At 44.1% G+C, this 25,456-nt stretch overlaps 5 protein-coding genes across 5 annotated transcripts; 3 read left to right on the top strand and 2 right to left on the bottom strand.

The window, feature by feature from the left end:
• Positions 1-702: 702 nt before the first annotated feature.
• LOC145337247 (histone H2B type 1-A-like) lies at positions 703-1,083 on the top strand. Its single transcript, XM_080182037.1, has one exon. It carries the CDS (start codon positions 703-705, stop codon positions 1,081-1,083), a length of 381 nt encoding a protein of 126 aa, XP_080038163.1.
• An 8,205-nt stretch (positions 1,084-9,288) lies between these two features.
• On the top strand, positions 9,289-9,972 carry LOC145337215 (histone H2A-like). Its single transcript, XM_080182008.1, has one exon. The coding sequence runs from the start codon at positions 9,289-9,291 to the stop codon at positions 9,676-9,678; it is 390 nt and encodes a 129-aa protein (XP_080038134.1). The 3' UTR covers positions 9,679-9,972.
• A 3,029-nt stretch (positions 9,973-13,001) lies between these two features.
• On the bottom strand, positions 13,002-13,412 carry LOC145337289 (histone H3-like). The gene has a single exon (XM_080182080.1). The coding sequence runs from the start codon at positions 13,410-13,412 to the stop codon at positions 13,002-13,004; it is 411 nt and encodes a 136-aa protein (XP_080038206.1).
• Positions 13,413-14,409: 997 nt separating this feature from the next.
• LOC145337252 (histone H2B 5-like) lies at positions 14,410-15,030 on the bottom strand. The gene has a single exon (XM_080182041.1). It carries the CDS (start codon positions 15,028-15,030, stop codon positions 14,650-14,652), a length of 381 nt encoding a protein of 126 aa, XP_080038167.1. The 3' UTR covers positions 14,410-14,649.
• Positions 15,031-25,144: 10,114 nt separating this feature from the next.
• On the top strand, positions 25,145-25,456 carry LOC145337279 (histone H4-like). Its single transcript, XM_080182071.1, has one exon. The coding sequence runs from the start codon at positions 25,145-25,147 to the stop codon at positions 25,454-25,456; it is 312 nt and encodes a 103-aa protein (XP_080038197.1).

Here is a 25,456-nt window from a genome sequence, read left to right as displayed (position 1 = left end):
CTTTTAAATCGGTCACCGAATAAAATAAATGTAAGCTGATGCTCATAATTGCTTGCAGATCTCGTGTTGATTTTGTTTTGATTAACCTGGGATTTGCCACAGTGGGAGGTGGAGGATATGAAGACAAAGGTGAGTTAAAATAAAGTTTAGTCAAAGAAGCGTTTCTTTATTGCACTGAAAACTTCATTTAAATAACACATTACATTGTATCGTGGAGAAGCAAAATAAGCGGCTGCGACTCGGCTTTGATACCTATTTACACACATTTCCAGCAATTTTTGTTACTAACACATACAATTAAATGTAAGAAACATCGTGTAGAGCGGCTAAAATTAAGAGCTAATGCTCCAAATTCGACGGGTTGAACCCTGTCCTGAGTCACTCTCAGTCTGTCTCCCTGACACAGATTTCGATGAATTTTCTGTGAACAGACCTTTCTTCCCCACGTGCTCCACAACTGAAGATGTGAGGAGACAGCTCGCGCTTCGCTGCGCTTGCGCTAACCCGAATTGCCCTTCTGATTGGTTCAGGCCGCCGAGCGGGGGAACACCACCTGCTACCTGATTGGCCCTAAGTGCAACTTCGACCAATAAGAAAACGGCATTGTCCGATCCCTCATTAGCATAAGACCACTATATATATGAGGGGAAGGGGGCTGTTTTCAGTCAGTTTTCTCTTTGAGTTGAATGTAGTAGAGTTGGAATGCCTGAGCTTGCGGCTAAGGGTGGCGTGTCCCGTAAGGCGTCAAAGCAGTCGCTAACCAAGGTCACTAAGAAGCCATCAAAGAAACGGAGAAGAGCTCGCAAACAGAGCTATTCCACTTACGTGTACCGGGTGCTAACCCAGGTCCATCCCTCCACTCGCATCTCGTCCAAGGCCATGAGCGTCATGAATTCTTTCGTGATCGACATCTTCGAGCGCATCGCCTCGGAAGCATCCCACCTCATCCACTACAACAAGCGGCATACCATATCGGCACGGGAGATCCAGAGCGCAGTCCGCCTCATGCTACCGGGCGAACTAGCCAAACATGCCGTCTCCGAGGGCACCAAGGCGGTCACGAAGTACACTAACTCCGCCTAAATCGACCACACAAAGATTAAAGAATATATAATATAAAAGCAAAACGACACAACGGCTCTTTTAAGAGCCACACACAAAACCAAAAGGGCTAATTTAAAAGTTTATATTGTCTGGTATGCAGACTGAACAAGTTAATCGAATAAACAGTTACAAACTACAGAATGAATATAATTCTTTGTTCTTTCCCTTCAATATCCAATTCCACTTCCCATTTCTTGCATTTAAATTTCCCCTGCAGCTATAAAAATGCCGCTGAACACAGGAACAGGGTAAGAGGTGGTGGCACATTGATCAGCACCGCTGCCTTAAAGCCCCCACCTCCCCTCCCCCATTCATCAGTCTCCTCTGGATATTATCGCGGAGAACTTTCCGGTGCCTTTTGGCACCGCCCTTCCCAAGACCTTTCCCACCTTTACCTCTACCAGACATCCCGCCCTGACAGCGAGTTCAATAGTCTAAGGAAGAGGAAACCATCTCCATGCAGGGAGCCCCAGCCAACTCCCTAAGCCAAAAAGTGTCTAATATTTTAAGCTTCCTCTGCTCCAAGGAAAACAACCCCAATCTATTCAATCTGTCTTCATAACTAAAACTCTCCAGCCCAGGCAACATGCTGGTAAATCTCTCCACCCTTTCCAGTGCTGCTACGTGAATTCCAGAATTGCACACAATAGCTGGTTGTGGCCTAACGAATGTTTGAGATAGCTCCAGCATAATCTCCATGCTCTTAAACTCGGAATTTCACGGCCTCACTCGGGCGAGACTGGAAATTCCCGCCCGAGGTCAACGGCGATTTCCGTTGCCAGACCCTCGCCCGCGCCAATTCTGAGGCGGGTGTAGTGATGGAGTTCTGGCGTTTGTCTTGGCTAATAATGTCAAGTATCCCATATGCCTTTTTAACCACTTTATCTAGCTGTCTGGCTCCCTCAAGGAACAGCTTTACATGCACACCAAGGTCTCTCTGATCCTCTCTCATTTGATTTAATTTATTATTGTCACTTGTATTAGTATACAATGAAAAATGATGTTTCTTGCACGCTATGTAGGCTAAGACCGTTCATAGAGAAGGAAAGAAGAGGGGGCAGAATGTAGTGTTACAGTCATAGATAGGATGTACAGAAAGATCAACTTAATATAAGGTTGGTCCATCTAAAAGTATGATGGCAGCAGGGAAGAAGTTATCTTGAGTCTGTTGGTATGTGACCTCTGACTTTTGTATCTTTTTCCCGATGGAAGAAGGAGGAAGCCGGTACATCTGGGGTGTGTGGGTCTTTGAATATTTTCCAAGGTAGACTGAGTCCATGGTTGGTAGGCTGGTTTGCGTGATAGATTGGGTTTTGTGATTTCTTGCACTCTTGGTCAGAGCAGGAGCCCAGACCAAGCTTTGATACATCTTGAAAGAATGCTTTCTATGGGGCAACTGTAAAAGTTGGTGAGAGTCACAACGAAAGTGCCAAATTTCCTTAGCTTCCTGAGAAAGTAGAGGCATTGGTGGGCTTTCTTTGCTATAGCATCGACATGGAAGGACCAGGACAAGTTGTTGGTGATCTGGATACCTTAGAAACCTGAAGCTCTCGACCATTTCCACTTCATCCTCATTGAAGTCGACAGGTTACTTGGCTTCCTGAAGTCGATGACTATCTCCTTCGTGTTACTGACATTGAGGGCGAGATTATTGTTGATGCACCAGTTCACCAGATTCTCTATCGCACCTCAGTGCTTCCCAAGTCTTGCCGTTTATCATGTACGCCCATTTCTTGTCCTACCCAAGTGCATCACCTCGCACTTATCTAGATTGAATTTCATTTGCTACTGATCAGCCCATCTGGCCAGCCCACCTTTATTCTCCTGTAATCTAAGGCTATCCTCCTCACTACCCTGCCAATTCTCATATCATCCATGAACTTCCTGATCAATGCTCCTACTGTCAAATCTAAATCACTTTGATAAATCACAAACGTCAAGGGCCCTAGCACTGAAAGAAGAGCCAATTTGGAAAATTAAGTAATGGCAGACATCAGCAGGAATATTGTGTACAGTTCTAAGCACCACACTGTAGGAAGGATGTGAACAAGTTGGAGAGGGTGCATAGGAGGTTTACAAGAATGGGATGAGAAACTTCAATTATGAGGGTAGACTAGAGCGATTGGGACTGTTCTCTTTTGAGAGCAAAAGGCAAAGAGATTTGATAGAGATGTTCAAAATCATGAGGGAGGGGCTGGACAGAGTAGATGGGGAGAAACTGTTCCCACTTGTAAAAGGATCGAGAATGAGAGGGCACAGATCTAAAGGGGTTTCCAAAAGAAGCAAATGTGATATGAGGAAAAACTTTTTTTCCCACAGCCAGTTGTTGGGGTCTGGAATGCACTGCCTGAAAGTGTGGTGGAGGCAGATTCAATCGAGGCTTTCATACGTGTGTTAGATGATTATTTGAATGGAAACAATGTGATGGGGTACAGGGAAGATGCAGGGGGATGGCAGTAAGTCATGATGCAGAATCGGCGGAGGCACAATGGGCTGAATGGCCTCCTTCTGCACCATAACAATTCTATGACTCAGTTCTCTATTTCAGACTGGAGGGAAGAACACAGACATATTACTCAGGCATTGGTATTGAGCCGATTACATTCTTCGAGCATATCAATGGCCTGGACGTGGGTAAACAGGGCATAATTTCAAAGTTTTAATCATGCATAAAACACAGCAAGGTGTTAAAATCAATGCAAAGTCTTCCAACAAATGCCAGGAAAACTCCAATCCTGATGAAAGATTACAGACTAGGATTAACTCTGTTTCTCGCTTGACTGTTTATCCCAGACCAGCTGAACAAGTGCAGCATTTTCTGTATTGTGATGAACTGTGCCTTTAAAAAATGTATTTATGTTATGTTTCTTGTGAGGGGTATGATTAAAATTCAGCTCGGTTTACATGGTGCCGATTTGTCGGCACCAGGCAGCTCGCATGCTGAGAATGCAGGCTAATTGTCGATTTTAGCTGGGGATATGCTTGTTTTATTGTGAGGCTTTTTTTGGGGGTTTTTTTTGTTTTTTGTTCCCTGGAGTTTCAGAGTAGGAATTTGATAATGTTGATCAACAGAGGCAGAAACATGTGAATGAGCGGAGTTACGTTTTCAGGGAAAGCACACATTTCTCTTTTATTTTTAAATAGGTGCTTTCTAAAAGAAACAAGAGGTGTCTTTCTTTCTCTCTCTCTCTCTCTCCCACTCTCCCTCTCCCTCTCTCTCTCCTTTGAGGCTGCTGACTCTCTGTCTCTCTTGATCTCTCTCTGGAGGTTGCTGTTTGGGGCTGTTATAAGACAGGTCTCTCTCTCTCTCTCTCTCTCTTTCCAGAGGTGTTCAAAGGCTCTAGGACTGTTTAGAAGTAAAAACATATAAGTCTGTGCTGTTTGCTAACTGGTATTGAAGAGGAGTTTAAGTCTATAAGGAATATTGCTTAAATTGGAAATAATAGAGATAGATTAGCAGTTAAGAATCATACCCTGTCATGTTAATGTATTTTAATTGTTAAAAGCTAAACTAGTTCATTTGTTATAGTTAAATGGTATTACTAAATAAAGTTTTTTTTTAAATAAAAGCTTCCTAGTGTGTCAATAGAATCACGCATGGAGTGAAACACCTTAAACTCAATCTAATGCCAAAATAGATAAACTGTTGGGATCTATTCAGACTTCATAACATACTTTGGGGTTTCTGCTCTGACACCTTCACAGTTTTTATTTCAAATTTGACTCCCCTGCAGTATTTAGATACTATGAGGACAGAAATTGCTGAAATGGACAGTTGAGTTTTAATGACATTTTGGTCAGAAGAATGAGTCAGGCAATACTTTTTCCTCTTTATTAATCAGGGAAATGTGTGCATCGCTGGCAATTGATCAGGTCACTGTCTGTGTGAAGTTTGCACGTTCTCCCCATGTGTACCTGGGTTCCCTCCGGGTGCTCCAGTTTCCTCCCACAGTCCAAAGATGTACTGGTTAGGTGGATTGTCTAATAAATTGCCCATAGTGCTGGGGAGTGAGGTGGCAGAGGGTGATTAGCAGGATAAATATGTGGAGTTATAGGAACAGAGCCTGGGTAGGATTGTGTTTGGTGCAGATTTGATGGGCCGAAAGGCTTCCTTCTGCACTGTAAGGATTCTATGATTCTATTTGATGCCCATCCTTAATTGCATTTGAACTGAGTGCCTCTCTTGGCCATTTCAAAGGGCAGTTAAAAGTCAACCACATTACTGTGGCTCTGGAATTGCTATTAGGCCAGACCGGATAAGGATGGCTGTTTAGCAGAACAAACATTTCCTCCAGGGAGTCAGCCATGATCTTATTGAATGGCGGGGCAGGCTCAAAGGGCTGGATGGCCTACTCCTGCTCCTATTTCTTATGTTCTTATGTTCTTATGTATAATACAGGTTATGTGAGTGCAACATTGGTGAAATGGTATTGTCACTCTACCAATAACCCAGGGGACCTGAATCAAATCCCAATGCGGCAGATGGTGAAACAGGCATCGCTGGCTGGCCAGCATTTATTGCCCATCCCTAATTGCCCTTGGAGGGCAGTTGAGAGTCAGCCACATTGCTGTGGCTCTGGAGTCACATGTAGGCCAGACTGGGTAAGGACGGCAGATTTCCTTCCCTAAAGGGACATCAATGAACCAGATGGCTTTACAACAACTGATGATAGTTTCATGCTCACTGTTAAACAGACAAACTTTCAATTCAAGGTTGAATGATTGATTTTAAATTCCACCAACTGCCGCGATGACCCCAGAGACTGGACCTCTGGATTAGCCACTGACATTATCACTATACCTCAATTGCCACCTTTTCAAATAAAACATAAGAACATAAGAAATAGGAGCAGGAGTAGGCCATCTAGCCCTTCGAGCCTGCCCCGCCATTCAATAAGATCATGGCTGATCTGTCGCTGCTCAGTTCCACTTTCCCGCCCTCTCCCCATAACCCTTAATCCCCTCTCTTATCAAAAACCCATCAACCCGCTTCTTAAAAATATTTAGCGAGGCAGCCTCCACCACTTCAACAGGCAGAGAATTCCAGAGATTCACCACCCTTTGAGTGAAGAAGTTCCTCCTCAACTCCGTTCTAAACCGCCCCCCCTTTTATCTTGAGGCTGTGCCCCCTAGTCCTACTGTCTTTTTTGAGCGGGAAGAGTCTTTCCACCTCTATCCTATCCATCCCATTCATCATCTTATACGTCTCAATGAGATCTCCTCTCATTCTTCTAAACTCTAACGAGTACAAGCCCAGTTTATTCAGCCTCTCCTCATAGCTCAACCCCCTCAACTCCGGTATCAGCCTAGTAAACCTTTTTTTTTAAAACCATTTGGTTTTAAATTTGATGCAGGAACAATGAGAGTTGGAGGGGGTTATGTGCCTATATCTCTGAAGATGGCATGTGAACTCATATCTCTGGGGCACTACCCATCATTATTCTTCAATTACTAAAGTTTAAAGTTTATTTATTAGTGTCACAAATATTAACATTAACAAACATTAACACTGCAATGAAGTTACTGTGAAAATCTCCTAGTTGCCACACTCCGGTGCCTATTCAGGTACACTGTGAAGAATTTAACAAGGAGCAGGGATGATCAATGAGGGTAGTGCAGTAGATGTGTCTTTTTCTGCAACATCTCCAATACCTGCACTTCCTTCCTAAAGGCTGGTTTTCAGGATTGCACAAATCACATTAGTTGAGGCCTCGTTCTAACAATCTGTCGGAATGTATGGAGGGTGTTGCAACATTTTATTAAGTCCTCTTCATTCAGTGCTTTTTTACTGTTTTTTATTTCAGATTGCTGGATTTAAGAATCATTGAAAGAACTGAATTGAAGAATCAGTGAAACCATTGCCGATTCTCGGAAAAACCCATCTGGTTCACTAAGACCCTTTAGGAAAGGAAATCTGCTGTCCCTATCTGGTCTGACCTACATGTGAATCCAGAGCCACAGCAATGTGGTTGACTCTTAGCTGACCTCTGAAATAGTCTAAAAGACATTTGATTCAAGGGCAACTAGGAATGGACAATAAATGCTGGCCCAGCCAGCAATGCCACGAATGAATGAAAAATATAGTATTTTGCTTTTTTTTGACAAACTAGATTTGGGTTTGGAAGTATCATTTTGCTCGCTGGTCTATGGGATTAGCACACCTTTAGAATCATAGAATCACAGTAGTGCAGAAAAAGGTCATTCCACTCATCGAGCCACTGACCACAATCTCATCCAGGTTCTAGCCCCATAATCTCATACATTTACTCTAGCTAGTCCCCCTAAGGGTCAATATATCTTGACCAATCAACCTAACCCACACATCTTTGGTCTGTGGGAGGAAACCAGAGCACCCGGAGGAAACCCAAGGAGAACGTGCAAACTCCACACAGCCAGTGACCCAAGATGGGAATCGAACCCGGGTTCCTGGTGCTGTGAGGCAGCAGTTACTGTGCCATCGCGCCACTCTAATTAGTGGTCAATATTGTCAGTGTAGACTCAATGGACCAAAGGGCCTTTTCTGCATTTGCATGGCTCTATGAGCATTTACATTCAAACATCAGGAACATTGGAGAGTCAGGACATTCATGTTTTAAAAGTGGCACTACACAACAAGATCCCAAACACTGTGCCATAAGGGGCGTGGCTGCATGTATTAAATCGCCTCACCCCAGTTCAATATTTCCCTCAACATCCCCTCTTTAACACCTCTCTCGGTCTGTTTCTCACAGGCCAGAATGTGGAGAGACAGCAAGGGAGGGAGGGAGAGGGAGAGAGAGAGAAATCCACATTCAGTCCCTCAACAAACCCAACTCAAAATGCTTCCTGTACATTGCCAGTCCCAGGTAGTGGAGAGAGACTGGGGGTGTGTTACTGTTCTCGTTCTGGATTGATCACATCCATGTGTCAGGAAGGTGCCGGAAAGTTGCGATTCTTTGTGAGCTATAATAGCACGCAAAACAATACTTTTCACTGTATCTCGGTACATGTGACAATATTTTTTTCTTTATTCATGGGTGTTGCTAGCTGAGTCAGCATTTATTGCTCTTCAACTGAGTTTCAGAGGCACTTAAGAGATAACAACATTGCTGTGGGTCTGGAGTCACATGTAGGAATGTCGGATAAGGGCAGATTCCCTTCACTACGTTTTGAAGTTAGTTTTTTTTTAAGTTTATTGAAGAGTGACACAAGCAGGCTTACATTAACACTGCAATGCAGTTACTGTGAAAATCCCCCACTCACCACACTCCAGCACCCTGCTTGGGTACACTGAGGGAGAACCTAGCATTGCCAATGCACCTAACTTTTCAGACTGTAGGAGGAAACCGGAGCAGGGACAGGGAGAATATGCAGACTCTACATAGACAATAATCCAAGCCAGAAATCCTATTTATATGCTTGGTGCCATGAAGCAGTAGTGTTTTTTCTTAACTTTATTCCAATCCAATCAAGTCAAATTAAAGCCAATCCAGAGTCCCAACAAATTGGGACATTCCCAATCCAAGCTGACAAGACAGGGCTCTCACCTCCTGTCTTGGGCTTGACCTACATGATCTAAGCTGTTTGGAGTAGGTATAGCTCCATCTTCGAGGCTTGATCCAATTTGCATCTTAGCTAAAAGGCCCAGAAACCGCTTTAAAAAAATTGCTTCAAATGAAGCTGAAATGCAACCCAATGACTTCAACCAAGTGCCTGTGGATACTACACCTGTGTTAACCACAGTGTTACTAAAGGACATTACTGAACCAAATAAGTTTTTGCTGCAATCGACAATAATTTAATAATCATCAATAGACTTTTAAGTGCAGATGTTTATTAAATTCAAATTTCTGCCTTGATGGGATTCGAACCTAGTCTCCAAGAGCATTGCGAGCCCAGTGATAAAACTGCTTCCGTATCCCATCCCCCTTAATATTACATCAAATCAAAATGATACCTGAAGCGGGCTGATGCTGCCGCGATTATGCTAATTGAGGATGGAGCCGGCGCCGATTTCCATTGGCTAAGCGCTCGGAATATTTCCAATTGGCCGCCTGAATCACCGTCCAATCAGAAACAAAGGACTTCGCCAACCAATGAGAAATAACGGGTTGCCCATCCTGCCGAAAGGTATAAAAGGAGAAGCGAAGAGCAGCGGACTCATTGAAAGTTTGTGGAGATTTAAAATTAAAGAGTTGTAGAAGTATGTCAGGTCGCGGTAAAACTGGAGGTAAAGGGCGTGCTAAAGCCAAGACCCGTTCCTCCAGAGCTGGTCTCCAGTTCCCGGTGGGCCGTATTCACCGGCTCCTGCGGAAGGGCCACTATGCCGAGCGGGTGGGCGCCGGGGCGCCCGTTTACTTGGCCGCTGTGCTGGAGTACCTGACCGCCGAGATCCTCGAATTAGCTGGCAATGCGGCCCGGGACAACAAGAAAACTCGCATCATCCCCCGCCATCTGCAACTGGCCATCCGCAACGACGAAGAGCTTAACAAATTACTGGGAGGTGTCACTATTGCTCAGGGTGGTGTTTTGCCCAACATCCAGGCTGTGCTGCTGCCCAAGAAAACCGGCCACCCCAGTAAGGTGTACGCCTGAAGGACTAGATGATTTAAAAACGACAAAAGGCTCTTTTCAGAGCCACTCATCTTTTTTCAGAAAGAGTTTAATCCAAACGACCAGTGGGGAAATTTTAATTCTAAGAGGGACTTACTTTTAAATCTTTGAACTTTTTTTCCAAACTGGAATCTGCTTTTCGTTTGAACTTTTCCGCACTTCACATTTTTGAGGAAAATGTTTGAATAATGACCGACCTGTTGCAAACAAAACCAATACCTAAATTGGACAATCTTTTTTTGAAGGCAATCCGACGGGACAGGGCAGCGTGTGTAGTAATTGGAAAGAACAGGAATGTTTAGCTTTGATCAAGAATATTAAAGATCAATTCAAAAGAATTGTGTCGGTTTCTTGTCCTCGTGAAGTAACAAGTTAATTTGAAGAGGTGATGCATGTATTTTGTGTTAATTTTGTTGATGAGTCTGACCCTTCTCCGTCGAAGGGAAGGGAGAGTTTCCACTATCTCCTATCTTGGCTGTGGGTCTAGTTGATGAGGGAAAGGCAAGTTCAGCGACTAAGATAGGAACGACTGGAGAAAGATAAGACGGCACAGCAACACTAAAAAGTTGCGTTTCCTTGATAACAAAGAAGTACACTTCCTACCAAAAACAGTTCTAAGAGGTTATCAATTTCCAAAACGCCAACGTCATATTGATCATCGTCCTCTTTTGATTGGGATAAGATGTCCTTTTGTGGGAGGAGGATGGAAGGTGAATAGTTTTTAAAAATGAAACTTGAATGAGAGATCTCCGCGGCTTGTGGCGGCATAATTACTTGGTTCAGGAAAGTGCTCCATCTTTGATTTCTATACTTTCGAAGCACCATCCATCTTTCCCTCTCTCTTTAATTATGTATTGCCCGTATTCTTAAACACCCTGAGGTCACCATTTGGAGTATTGTGGGCAGTCATGGGCTCCACATCTAAGAAAGGATGTGCTGGCCTTGGAAAGAGTCCAAAGGAGGTTCACAAGAATGATCCCTGGAATGAAGAGCTTATGGTATGAGGGATGGTTGAGGACTCTGGGTCTGTACTCATTGGCGTTTAGAAGGATGAGGGGGGATCTTATTGAAACTTACAGGATACTGCGAGGCCTGGGTAAAGTGGACGTGGAGAGGATGTTTCTATTAGTGGGAGAGACTAGAACTTGACGGCACAACCTCAGGCTAAAGGGACAATCCTTTAAAACAGAGATGAGGGGGAATTTCTTCAGAGAGTGGTGAATCTGTGGAACTCTTTGCCGCAGAAGGCTGTGGAGGCCAGGTCATTGAGTGTCTTTAAGACAGAGATAGATAGGTTCTTAATTAATAAGGGGATCGGGGTTATGGGGAAAAGGCAGGAGAATGGGGTTGAGAAAAAAAATCAGCCGTGATTGAATGGCAGAGCAGACTCGATGGGCTGAGTGGCCTAATTCTGATCCTATGTCTTATGGTCTCATTGTCACTTCGGCGATGTACAAATGCACTCAGCTAATCCAGAGTTTTGAAGACAATGAAAGTAAACAGGAAAGAAATAAACTTCCACCCACTTCTGAAGTATAAAAAAAATTCCATTTGAAATCGCCCAGGTATATTTTCATTTCACGACTCATTATAAATGCATTGTGATTATATGATTCCTTGTGACTAATTCCTATCCAATGAATTTTTGGGGAACGTTTAGCTTAATCTGCATTCGATCCTCTTTTCTTTGGCGTTATATATTTCTCAGTTTCTCTTGAGAAATTGTACCTGACTTAAGATTTTTACAGCGTTCCTTGTTTTACTTTTATTTGCCTGCCGCACAAGGCAGACAATAGGGCGTTTCCATGTGTCACAAAGTGGGGAAGCAGTGTGGACGAGTGCGGGATATTCAGGATACCGGTAACTCAGAATACCAGGCGGGAAACAAATGGGGCAACTGCAGGTTATAAAAAGCCAAAGTGATTTCAATACGTTGTCACAAAGTCAAAGGCTAAATTTTTTGAGTAAGCCTAATTAAGGCGCATTTTCCTGAAATTTGCAACAACAACAAAAATTTTATTGTTACGTATGTGTTTTTCTTGCAGTTTTGCCCATTTTTGTGCAGATTGCTGAAACAATCCGGCAAGCTGATGTAAACCTGCAATTATTGATTCATTTTGCCCTGTTGATGTGGTTTGAAAGGTCAAAATTGTACTTACAAATTGTTAATCTCATTTCAGCAGGTATTCAAAATGCTAAGATATCCCACCCACTCCTAAACTCGTAGAATTCGGCCCATACAGACTGCTTTAATGAGATTACGACTGATCTGATGTGATAATCTCAATTCCACTTTCCCGCTTTATCCCCATAATCTATTCCCTTACTGATTAAAAATCTATCTCAGCCTCGAACATGCTTTATGACCCAGCCTGTACAGCCCTCTACTTGAAAGTATTTCAGATTCACTCCCCCCTTAGAGAAAAAATTCCTCCTCATCTATGTCTTCAATGGGCGACCCCCTTACTCTGAGATGATGCCCTCTGCTCCCAGGCTCTCCCACAGGGGGAAATAATCTCTCAACATCTCACCTATCTCGGCTCCCTGAGCAACCTGAATAAAATAAATAGGATTTCTAACATCAGCAGTAATTTTTTTTTAATGTTTTAAGAAGGCAGATGGAGTCTTCTAATGTATTAAAAATCGAATAGAAGAGTAGGGAGATTATGCTGGAGCTATACAAAACATTAGATAGATCAGCACTTAAGTAGTGCGTGTAGTTCTGTTCGCCTCATCACAGAAAGGTTGCCATTGCATTCAAGAGTCAGACACGATGCGCAGTGTGACCTCTTCCTTTGCGTATTCGTTTCTACATTTTCTAAATATCTGAAAACGAGAAATATGCTGGGATGTGGATTGGAATGTTGTGTATGTGTGTATTTGTCTGGAATAGGGGTGGGTATTTGTGATGGCTATCAGTAAATTGCTTCTCAGGGAAGCCATCACAGATTCAATGGACTGAATGGCCCTGTTCTGCGCTGTTCAGATTAGTTACGTACGACTTCCACCCTGACAAGCAAAGATCGTTTACGATAAAACACAGGGACATTGAAACAAAAATTTTCATGTGCAATTCCCATGATTTCAGCAACGTTGCGTTTAGAATGTTCTGTAATAGCGTTGGCAATTTGAATTGATTTAATTCCGGGGAAAGGTGCACCACTTTCCATTCAGTGCTTATTTTGTATCTCAGCCCTTTCGTAAGCATCAAATCTTTTCTGATATAAGCTTCCTTCGACCAGAATTATTTGGCGGCTCTTAAAAGAGCCTTTGGTTTCGTTATATGTATGTACGTAACATCAGATTCAAGCGCGCTCTCCACGGATGCGCCGTGCCAAGTGAATATCCTTAGGCATAATAGTAACCCGCTTGGCGTGAATGGCGCACAGATTGGTATCCTCGAAGAGCCCCACCAGGTAAGCCTCACTGGCCTCCTGCAGGGCCATAACAGCCGAGCTCTGGAAGCGTAAATCAGTCTTGAAATCCTGGGCGATCTCCCGCACCAGGCGCTGGAAAGGCAGTTTACGAATCAACAACTCAGTGGACTTCTGGTAGCGGCGGATCTCCCGCAGGGCTACAGTGCCGGGACGATATCGGTGAGGCTTCTTCACACCTCCAGTCGCCGGGGCACTCTTGCGAGCCGCCTTGGTAGCCAGCTGCTTGCGAGGAGCTTTGCCCCCGGTGGATTTGCGAGCAGTTTGTTTGGTCCGGGCCATTTCCCTTCACTCTCCCTCTTGCTACGATTCTATCGACGTTTTGAGAAAAACAGCCGCCGAGCGGCTCCTTTTATAGAGCCGGCGGCCAGTCGCCGCCTCCTGATTGGTTGGAAGCTCGACTCTGCTCCCTGCGTCCGATTGGCGCGCCTTTCCATCCGCTCGGCCGTGAAGGCAAAAAAGGCGGGAAAACCAATTGTGGCGGGGAAACAAATGCGCTCCTTCACCAGAATGGCCAGTGGGACGGAGAAACAACCCTTACTACTACCGTTATGAATCCTGAATCGTGACCGCTGATCGTTGAACCATTACTTCTCGCACAATTCAATTTAAGAAAACACAAAAGTGCTGAGACATCTCAACAGGTCTGTCAGACCTGTTGAGAGAGATTCACATTGGATTCGATACAGTAACTGTCTCCCCGCTGTTTTTCTATTTATATATTCCTGCATTTATTGTGCCAGTTTTATAGTAGTGATCCATGCAAATGCTGGGTGCGTAGGAAGGAGAGTTTTCCACGGGTAATGTGCCACGTTAGGTCTGAGCAAAGGGAACACAAACTCAAATGGAAATGGTGTCAACCAACGCATTGTGGCACAGCAGGAACGTGGCTCCAAAGCACACATGTCCGCCAGTGACCTCACTCATTACCCATAGCTATAAAACTATGTGTAAAGGTTAGGAAAGGGATCCAGTGTTTTTGTCAGGTTTCGTTTGGTAACACAAAAGACTGCTCTATGGGGTCTTCCCGGGAGAGGGAACACGCCAAGACAGTGATCAGGGAATCAATTAAACCGCCCCCCTTACTGAAACTTGAAGTACAAAATAAAGCTAAAATCATTAAACAGGCCTGTGTAGTTTATCTCATTTCCGATCCCCCCTTCCCCAATTTTAAGCTTTCTTGCAGAAAACAGCATAGCGACAATGTTACACATTCAATTGCATTGAATCAGAAACCACAATCTAATTTCAGTGAACGAACATATTATTAATAGCACATCAATGATTGTTAAGACAAAGCGTTGGTAAAACTAATTTTAAAATTACGCAGGGGGCGGGGGGCAAGTCACTAATAACTGAATTGGGAAATGATTTAGTTTTTTTTGATATACTGTCCATGTTTCAAATTTCTTTTGTAAAAATGAAGGAATAGATCCCTTTCTGGATATCTTGAGTGGCTCTGAAAAGAGCCTTTGACGTTTTTTTTTGAGTGCGGTCTGTCTTTGTCCAGAGGCGCTCGTTATTTGCAGCTGGTGTATTTAGTGACCGCCTTGGTGCCCTCAGAGACGGCGTGTTTCGCCAACTCGCCGGGCAGCAAGAGGCGGACGGTGGTCTGGATCTCCCGAGAGGAGATAGTCTGCCGCTTGCTGTAGCGGATGAGACGGGAAGCCTCGCAAGCGATCCGCTCGAAGATATCATTGACAAACGAATTGACGACGCTCATAGCCGAAGAAGAAATGCCGGTGTCCGGATGTACCTGCTTCAGTACCTTGTAGATGTAGATGCTATAAGTCTCCTTGCGGCTCTTCCTACGCTTCTTTTCGCCTTTAGCCCGCCTCTTTGTGGCTGCTTTCTTCAGCCCCTTCTTGGGAGCCATACCCTTTGCCGCCGCTTCAGGCATCGCCTATTAAGCTGAAAAATAAGCCGTGCTGGGCGCGCTGCTCTTGGGCGCCTGAATTAATAGCTCCGCGTATGCAAATAAGGAATCAGCGAGTGGCAGATTCCTATTGGTCCAGAGCGCCAAATCCGGGAGTATCCTTTCTGTGACGGTGACAATGGGCGCCAATCAGCCAATCAGAGACGCTCACTGCCAGGCGCCCACCAGGACTACAGGGAGGGAAAAGTTCTTCCTGGCGCCACAAAGTGACCCAGTCTGCCGGTGAAAACTAAATCATAAAATGACTGCAGTGCAGAAGCAGGCCATTTGGCCCATCGAATCTTGCACCGATAACAATCCCACCCTTAACTCCGTGTATTGACCCTGCTAATCACCTGATACCAAGGGGCATGACTAATCCACCTAACCTGCAGATCGATAAAGGCAAAACACTGCGATTGCTGGAATCTGAAACAGAAACAGTGAGAGGCTGTATTCTCTCTCCGCAGACGCTGTCAGCCCCGCTGAGATTTTCCAGCATTTTCCTGCTTTTGTGTCTAACCCGCAGTGAGGGACAACTTAGCATGGTCAATCCATCTGCACACCTTTGGGCACCAAGGGACAATTTAGCATGGCTTGTCCCCCTAACTAGCACATGTTTTGGATTTTGGGAGGAAACCAGAGCACCTGGAGAAAACCCACGCAGATATGGGGAGAATGTGCAATGTTGCTGCCCTTTATTAGGTGAATGGTCATTTATTTGTTTTCTTTTTCCTTCTTTTGCAGAATATGGAAGCCGTGGTTACCTCAGCACTTATTCCCCATCCCTAATTGCCCCTTGAGAAGGTGGCAGCGAGTCGCCTTCCTGAACCACTCCAGTCCGTGAGGTGCAACTATGCCGATGGTGCTGTTATGGGGCAGCATGACTGAGACATCAGCAAAGTATGAAATGTACTTCAGTTAGAATCAACCCAATTTCTAATCCCTGCAAATGTCTGAAAAAAACCTCAACTTTCCTAGTTGTTGGCTATAAAGTCTTGGAGGTTTACAGCATGGAAACAAGCCCTTCAGCCCAACTTGTCCATGACGCCCTGTTTTTATCCCTAAGGTAGTCCCAATTGCCCACATTTGGCCCATATCCCTCTATACCCATCTTACCCATGTAACTGACTAAATGCTTTTTAAAAGACAAAATTATAAGGAACATCAACCCTGCATGCACATGTTGGAAAATTGAAGTGGTGTGCTTTGGCAATGAGTGAGTATTCCTCACTGCCAGCTTATCCCTGTAGGATTTCCCTGGATGGGCAGTGTTGCTATCTATTGCTCCAATAGCTAAGCAAATTTATCTATTGAATAGGAGAATTATTTTGGTAGGAGGAAATCAATTTAATATCATAGAATCCCTACAGTACAGAATCGAGTCTGCACCGACAACAGTCCCACCTAGGCCCATAACTCCATACCTTTACCTGCTAATCCTCTCATCTATGCATCTGAGGATATTAAAGAGCAATTTAGCATGGCCAATGCACCTAACCTGTACATCTTTGGACTGTGGGAGGAAACAGGAGCACCTGGAGAATACCCAAACAGACATGGGGAGAACATGCAAACTCCACACAGACAGTGACCCAAGCCGGGAGTCGAACCCAAGTCCCTGGAGCTGTAAGGCAGCAGTGCTAACCACTGTGCCACCATGCCACCTAATCTATATTGACTTAATGCCTCTCACTTGATGTGGTAACTCAAATTAGCTACCATAGTGAGGGGTGCTGGGGACCAGGTATCATTGCCAATCCCATCTAGCACTATGACTGGAAAATGTAGCCGAGAAGTGCGCAGGATTGAGTTCCTCTGTCAGATAATCAATGCTTCCAATCTCACCAGAAAGCCAGCCAATATTTGATGTCCAAATTTGATTGATAAACTGGGTGAGAGAGAACAAGTCTAACAAGAATGGTCAATATCGAACTCTAGATATGTTGGATTAAATTGATTGTTATGGATACTTGACAATGTAATAAATAGAACTAGCATCTAACATAATCTGTAGAGTAAGATTAAAGTTCTGTTCTAACAACTACATCAAAATCGACCCATCTTTTAAATGCCCTCCACATTGCCATCTAGAAGAGATCTCTATAGCTCTTAGCAAAGAACCAAAATGCTGACATTTCTTTTCTGGATGTCACTTTTTAGAGTTTGTTTTGTTCTAGCAAATTCAAACATCTCCTTGTTAGTCTTGTTGCCTACATATGAAATTTTAAGCACATCCCTTAATATCCACATTTAAAGGCTTCTATTTTCTTCCTCAATAATAGTGAAGTACATTATTTGCTCGGTGATTGCATTTCCACCATCAGCCTCCAATCACCCTCTCTCCATTGCAACTTCTCTTTATTTTGATAAAGGCGTGATGGACAGTGAAAGACCGGCTGCTCAAAACTGCTCCTCATACCATGACAGAGCAACTTGACTCAACTATTCGTCTTTCTCTCTCTCTCTATCCTTTTCAGGGACTTGAAACAGAGGCAATGTAGGTCGAGTTCAGGAATAGGAAAGGTGTAGTCATAATGTTGGGGGTTTAATTATAGACCACCCAGCTACCAGCGGGAGATAGAGGAATAGATATGTAGGCAGATTTTGGCAAGAAGTAAAATTAACAGGGTTGTTGTGGTGGGAGATTTTGACTTCCCCTATATTGACTGGGACTCACATAGTGCTAGGGGCGTGGGTGGAGCAGAGTTTGTAAAAAGCATTCAGGAAGGCTTTTTGAAACAGTATGTAGATAGTCCAACTCGGGAAGGGGCCATACTGGACCTGGTACTGGCGAATGAGCTGGCCAGGTGGTCGATGTTTCAGTAGGGGGACAGTTCGGGAACAGTGACCACAATTCAGTAAGCTTTAAAGTACTAATGGATAAAGATAAGTGTAGTTCTCAAGTTAAGGTGCTAAACTGGCGGAAGGCTAATTACAACAATATTAGGCAGGAACTGAAGAATGTAGATTCGGGGCAGATGTTTGAGGGAAAATCAACATCTGATATGTGGGAGGGTCTGAAGTGTAAGTTGATAGGGATTCAGGGCCAGCACATTCCTGTAAGGATGAAGGATAGGTATGGCAAGTTTTGGGAATGTTGGGTAGCTAGAGATTTTGTGAGCCTAGTCAAAGAGAAAACGGAAGCATTTGTCAAATGAGGAACCCATAAAGCAAGTGTGGAATACAAGGAAAGTAAAAAGAATCTTGAGCAAGAAGTAAGGAGGGCTAAAAGGGCGTCATAAAAAACATTGGCCAGTAGGATTAAGGAAAATCCTAAGGCTTTTTATACATATATAAAGACCAAGAGGGTAGCCAGGGAGACGGTTGACCCACTTGAAGACAAGGGAGGGAGTCTATGTATGGAGCCAGAGGAAATAGCTGAGGTATTAAATGAGTATTTTGCATCCGTATTCACCAAAGAGATTGAGTTGGTGGATGATGAGTCTGGGAAAGGGTGTGTAGATAGTTTGAGTCATGTTGAGATCGAAAAGGAGAAGATATTTGGGTTCTTGACAAACATTAAGGTAGACAAGCTCCTAGGGCGTGATGGGATATGCCTCAGAATACTGAGAAAGACAAGAGAGGAAATTGCTGGGAACTTCAGGGAATTCTTTGTGTCCTCATTGGCTACAGGGGAGGTACACATAGTAAGAAGTCTCACACCACCAAGTTAAAATTCAACAAGTTTACTTGATAATAAACCCACAAGCTTTCGAAATGCTGTTCCTTCATCAGGTGAGTGGAAAGTTCACCTGATGAAGGAACAGTGTTCCGAAAGCTTGTGGGTTTGCTATCAAATAAACTTGTTGGACTTTAACCTGGTGTTGTGAGACTTCTTACTGTGTTTACCCCAGTCCAACACTGGCATTTCCACATCATGACTACAGGGGAGGTCCCAGAGGTTGGAGAATAGCCAACGCTGTTCCTTTGTTTAGGAAGGGTAGCACGAATAATCCAGGTAATAACAGGCCAGTGAGCCTTACATCAGTGACAGGGAAATGATTGGAGAGGATTCTTTGACACAGGATTTATTCCCACTTAGAAATAAGTGGATGTATTAGTGAGAGGCAACATGGTTTTGTGAAGGCAAGGTCCTGTCTCACAAATTTTATTGAGTTTTTCGAGGAAGTGACAAAGATGATTGATGAGGGTAGAGCAGTGGATGTTGTCTAAATGGACTTCAATAAAACCTTTGACAAGGTCCCTCATGGCAGATTAACGCAGAAAGTGAAGTCATGTGGGATCAGTGGTGAGCTGGTAAGATGGATACGCCCCTCAACCTCCATCGTTCCAGTGAGAACAAACCAAGTTTCTCCACCCTCTCCTCATAACTAATGACCTCCACATCAGGCAACATCCTGGTAAGTCTTTTCTGTACCCTCTCCAAAGCTTCTACAAGCTTCTGGTAGTGTGGCGACCAGAATTGAATGTTATATTTCAAGTGCAGCCTAACTAAGGTTCTATAAAGCTGCAACATGACTTGCCAATTTTTAAATTCAATGCCCCAGCCAATGAAGGCGAGCATGCCGCATGCCTTGTGGATAGCAAGATGGATACAAAACTGGCTTGGTCAAAGAAGACAGTGGGTAATAATGGAACGGTGTATTTCTGAATAGAAGGCTATGACAAGTGGCATTCCTCAGGGATCCGTGTTGGGACCTTTGCTGTTTGTAATATATATATAAATGATTTGAAGGAAAATGTAACTGGTTTCATTAGTAAGTTTGCGCACGACACAAAGGTTGGTGGATTTGCGGATTGCAATGAGGACCATCAGGATATAGCAAGATATAGATTGGTTAGAGACTTGGACAGAGAAATGACAGATGGAGTTTAATCTGGACAAATGTGAGGTAATGCATTTTGAAAGGTTTAATACAGATAGGAAATATACAATAAATGGCAGAACCCTTAAGAGCATTGATAGGCAAAGGGATCTAAGTATACAGGTACACAGGTCACTGAAAGTGGTAATGCAAGTGGCGAAGATAGTCAACAAGGCATGCGGCATGCTTGCCTTCATTGGCCGGAGCATTGAGCTTAAAAATTGGCAAGTCATGTTGCAGCTTTATAGAACTTTAGATAGGCCGCACTTGAAATATAGCATTCAATTCTGGTTGCCACACTACCAGAAGGATGTAGGGGCTTTGGAGAGGGTAATGAAAAGTTTTACTAAGATGTTGCTTGTTATGGAGGCCACCTGCTATGAGGAGAGGTCGGAGAAGCTTGGTTTGTTCTCACTGGAACAACGGAGGTTGAGGGGAGACCTGATGGAAGTCTACAAAATTATGAGGGGCATGGACAGAGTGGATAGTCAGAAGCTTTTTCCCAGGGTGGAAGAGTCAATTACTAGGGGGCACAGGTTTAAGGTGCAAGGGGCAAGGTTTAAAGGAGATGTACGAGGCAGATCTTTTACACAGAGGGTAGTGGGTGCCTGGAACCCGTTGCCGGAGGAGATTGTGGAAGCAGATACGGTAGTGACTTTTAAGGGGTGTCTTGACAAATACATGAATAGGATGGAATAGAGGCATATAGTAGGGTAGGGGGTTTTAGTTAAATTGGGCAGCATGGTGGATGCAGGCTTGGAGGTCCAAAGGGCCTTTGTTCTTTGTAATTCCCCTGACACTAAGGGGCAATTTAGCCTGGCCAGTTAACCTAACGCACGTGTCTCTGCACTGTGGGAGGAAACCGGGGCATCCAGAGGAAACTCAGACAGACTCGTGAAGAAGTGCAGACTTCATTCAGGCAGTCACCCAAGACCGGAGTCAAACTTGGGTCCCTGGCAATGTGAGGCCACTGTGTACCATGAAGACGTCCACCCATCACAAGATGACACCAATGAAGAAACAACATGTGGCCATGTAGCTGAAATTAGCCACACCTGGTAAAAGAAATTTGGGACGGTGCTGGTCACTTTTGGAGAAGTTGGATTGGAGCAGAACTGAATGAAGACAAATTAGTATAGACAGACTACAAATTATGTAAGAGGAGAATGGAAATGATAAGGATGTGGCATCTCAAAAAGCATCAGGGAGAGACTGTGTGCTGCAATTAAACAGTTAAAAACAAAATTGCCCAGGGTAATCTCAGTGCTGTGGGGAGGATTGATTGCTTTTAAATCAGGAATAGCCCTGATGAGATGGGTGGTGAGGATTCAACTGAAGACTTTAGAGAAGGAATGGAAGGTAAAGAAAAATAATACTTATTTTCCAACCTGATGAGTTTGGAATGCCTATCCAAAGTGTTTATTAAAGTAAACAACCGCAGGTCATAGTTTTAGGGTATGGGGTGGCAGATTTAAGAAAGAGAAATTACTCCTCTCAAAAGCTCCTGAATCTGTGTAACTCATCACACATCAGAGTGGATGTCAGGACATTGAATAAATTTGAGGAGGTAGACAGCTTTTTAATTAATAACGGGCTGAAGGGTTATGGTGAATGGACAGGAAAATGGAGTTGAGACCGAGGCAAAATCAGTCATGATCATAGAATTCCTACATTGCAGAAGACCATTTGGCCCATCCAGTCCGCTCTGACAGCAATCCCACCCAGGCCCTGGCCACGCACCCCCTGCTAATTCAGTTGACACCGAAAGGGTAAATTTAGCTTGGCCAACTAATCTAACCTAATAATAATATTGAATAGCGGGGAGGCTCGAGGGGCTGAATGGCCTATTCCTATTCCTTGTTATTTTGGGCAAAGGGCAAAAACTAAATACAGTTCGCAAAAAGCGAAAGTCCCTCAATATAAATGAATATATACATCGGTAACAAATGGTCCCTCAAAAGTTAACAGGTTTGAAGGAATATCTTGATTCCCGTTTGAGTTGACTCAATTTGAAATTTGAACATTATTGTCCGTTTTTTTTGACGGTTAAACGCGCGCTCGCTTTGAAAATGTCCGCCCGCCAACGGCTGACGCGCGCCCGAATTGACGTCACCCGGCATCTTATTTGCATAAGACGGATCGAGAATGTACCCCCTGCGGCAGCCAATCAGAAACCAGCTCTAATTTGCCCCCAGTGGCGTTGCGCGACGCTGACCCCGAGTTGGCGGGTTCAGCCAGGCGGTCCATTAGCCTGGGAGGTGGATATAGAACAACTTAAACACTGAAAACTCACCAGAATAAACAAAACAAGGATATTATTTATGTTTTGTTTCAAGTCCAAGAACATTATGATCTATTGCCACATGAGTCATAGATCAATACAGCACAGAAACAGGCCCTTCGACCCAACTAGTCCATGGTGCCCTCCCAGCTTGTCCCAATTGTCCGCGTATGGTCCAAAACCCTCTAATCCTTTCTCATCCATGTACTTATCCAAACGCTTTTTAAATGTTGCTATTGTACCTGCCTCAACCACTTTCTCTGGCAGCTCATTCTATATACGCATCAGACTCTGTGTGAAGAAGTGGCCCGTCAGGTTCCTTTTAAATCTTTCCCCTTTCACTTTAAACCTATACCCTCTAGGTTTCTATTCCCCTTCCATGGGAAAAAGACAATGTGAGTTCATCCTGTCTGTGCGCTATGATTTTATGCACTACAATAGATGTTGATTTCAGTCTAGGTTGGACTATATTGTCAAATGGCCACTTGTGCTGGATTTAATTCTGTATTAAAAAATGAAATTAGCGGGGGCGGGGGCAGAAACAGAGCTCACAGTGAGAACTGAGTTGCAACCCCGGTCTTTATTCTTGCTGATCACGAATTTCCGCCCACAGCTTAAAGAAACCTCACTGCAGGTTTGGCCTGGGCATGGTTCCCACTGGGTAGTTTAAGAATTAAATGACTTATGAATCTAAACTGGAATCCCTTTAAGATCCAGAAACTGTTTTTAAAAACCAGCCAAATCCAAGGATTTCTCCTTCCAATAAAGGACATTTTTCTGATTTAATTTGATTTATTATTGTCACATGTTTTCGGATACAGTGAAAAGTATTGTTTCTTGCATGCTATACAGACAAAGCATACCATTCATAGAGAAGGGAATGAGGGAGTGCAGAATGTAGTGTTACAATCATAGCTAGGGTGTAGAGAAAGATCAACTTAATGCGAGGTAGGTCCATTCAAAATGGTAGCAGGGAAGAAGCTGTTCTTGAATCTGTTGGTACGTGACCTCAGTTTCCTTGTGTTTTTTTTCCAGATGGAAGAAGGTGGGAGAGAGTATGGGGGATTGTATGACCTTGCGCAACCTGAGACTAGAAAGTCTTGCCCGAAGTGAATGGTCCTTCCCCTTGCGGCCCCTCGCCACTCTGTTGCCACGGCGGACAGGACAGTAGAATTCCTGTGTCTATCCAGCATGCACGGGGTCCTGGACTATGTTGGCTGTTTTTCAGAGGAAGGCAGCAGGAAGTATCGCTGGAATCAATGCACAGGACGTTGTTTTGTGTGACGGACTGTGTCATGTACTTACTTATTTAGCCCACGCGGAGAGCTTGATCTAATTTTGCCAGACTCTTCACTAAACTACGGTTGGGAAAATTCTGTAAGCACTAGTATGGTTTCCATTGTTGAAACTCTCCTCTCCGTATGAACTAAATTGCAGCAGTGACAATTCGAAAATGCTAAGGTCAGATACTTGGCGCTTTCATTCTCCATCAAATGAATCCTGAAATAAAAACAGAAAATGCTGGAGAAAAGCCAGCGGGTCTGGCAGCATCTGTGACTCCTAGGAAGAGTCATACATTAACTCTGATTCTCTCTCAGGTTCACAGAATTGTTACAGTGCAAACGGAGGCTGTTTGGCCATCATGTCTGCACCAGCTCTTCAATCGAGCACCATGTCTTAGTGCCATTCTCCTGCCCTATTCCCCATACCCTGCACGTTGTTCATATTCAAATAATCATCTCATACCCTCTTGAATGCCTTGATTCAATCTGCTTCCAACACATTTGGGATGGCGACCTCCTCGTGAATCTGTTCCTGGGCCTGGCGAAGCGCACCATTTACAGGTCCAGACAGCGGGCGATTGAGGGGGCCGTCCATCCTGACTGTCTATCCCTCTACCACAGCTACGTTCACGGCCAGGTGTCCCTCGAGCGGGGCAGTATTGATATGGCTGGGTCCAGTTCAGTTTCTGGTCAATGGTAACCCCCAGAATGTTGATAGTAAGGCATTCAGCGATGATAATGCCATTGAATGTCCAGGAGTGATGATTAGCGTAATAATTCCTGTCGTTAAATTCTGTCTAGAATAAAGATGGTCAATGCTTGACACTTGTGCGGCGCAAATGGTACTTACCACTTGTCAACCCAAGTCTGGATATTGTCCAGGTCCTGCTGCATTTGAGCATGTATTGCTTCAGTATCTGAGGAGTCGCGAATGGTGCTGAACATTGTGCTGTGCTGTGGGAAAATTCTTGAAGGTGGCTTGATTAATTTAAAGATTGAATCTTTTCACTAAACATTTATTTTCACAAAGGCAAAAGAATTATTCAGTTCAATGAAATTCTAGTTTTATTAAAACATTGAAACGTTAGATATTGTCCTGATCTTGCTACATTTGGACATGGACTGCTTCAGTATCTGAGGAGTCGCGAATGATTCTTTTGTCATTGATGAATATCCCCACTTCTGACTTTATGATAGAAGGAAGATTTGGTTGGGCCGAGGGCAGTACCCTGACGAACTCCTTATAAATCATATAACAACATAAATATCCTGCGTGTGAAGAGAATTCTTGGCCACCAAAGAGCAGTTAAGAGATGGGTGTTAGTTTTGCGGTTAGCATTATTGGCAGTGCGAGTTCTGCAAACTAAATCTCAAAATTCCAATCGTTACTAAAGGTGGACCTGAACTTGGCATTAAAATATGGATTTACGTTGTTGATGATGCGTCAGGATCTTTACAAGAATGATCCGTTTTACTTCCGGCTTGTCGTTGTGTTTTTTAACTATAAAGCAAATTTTTGTTTAACTATAAGCGCTCATTCTGCTCACTCTTAAATTTGGATACATTCAGTTGAGGCGGGAAGGCGAGGATTACAAATGTCACCTGACTCCGCCCCATTTCTGATCTTCACCGAGGTCCGCTGAGATGATATAAAAGGACTTCGGCAGGGGTTGGGTTGTCACTGTTGAACTCGCTGTCAGGGCGGGATGTCTGGTAGAGGTAAAGGTGGGAAAGGTCTTGGGAAGGGCGGTGCCAAACGGCATCGGAAAGTTCTCCGCGATAATATCCAGGGAATAACTAAACCTGCAATTCGTCGGCTCGCTCGGCGTGGGGGCGTTAAGCGCATTTCAGGCCTCATCTACGAAGAAACCCGGGGAGTCCTGAAAGTTTTCTTAGAGAACATCATTCGGGACTCCGTTACCTATACCGAACACGCCAAACGCAAGACCGTTACTGCCATGGATGTTGTGTACGCCCTGAAACGCCAAGGACGAACTCTCTACGGTTTTGGTGGTTGA

Source organism: Carcharhinus amblyrhynchos, unplaced genomic scaffold (assembly GCF_965287045.1).
Source record: "Carcharhinus amblyrhynchos unplaced genomic scaffold, sCarAmb.v2.hapA scaffold_45, whole genome shotgun sequence".
NCBI classification, from domain to species: Eukaryota; Metazoa; Chordata; class Chondrichthyes; order Carcharhiniformes; family Carcharhinidae; genus Carcharhinus; species Carcharhinus amblyrhynchos.
This window is presented reverse-complemented; position numbering and strand designations above follow the sequence as displayed.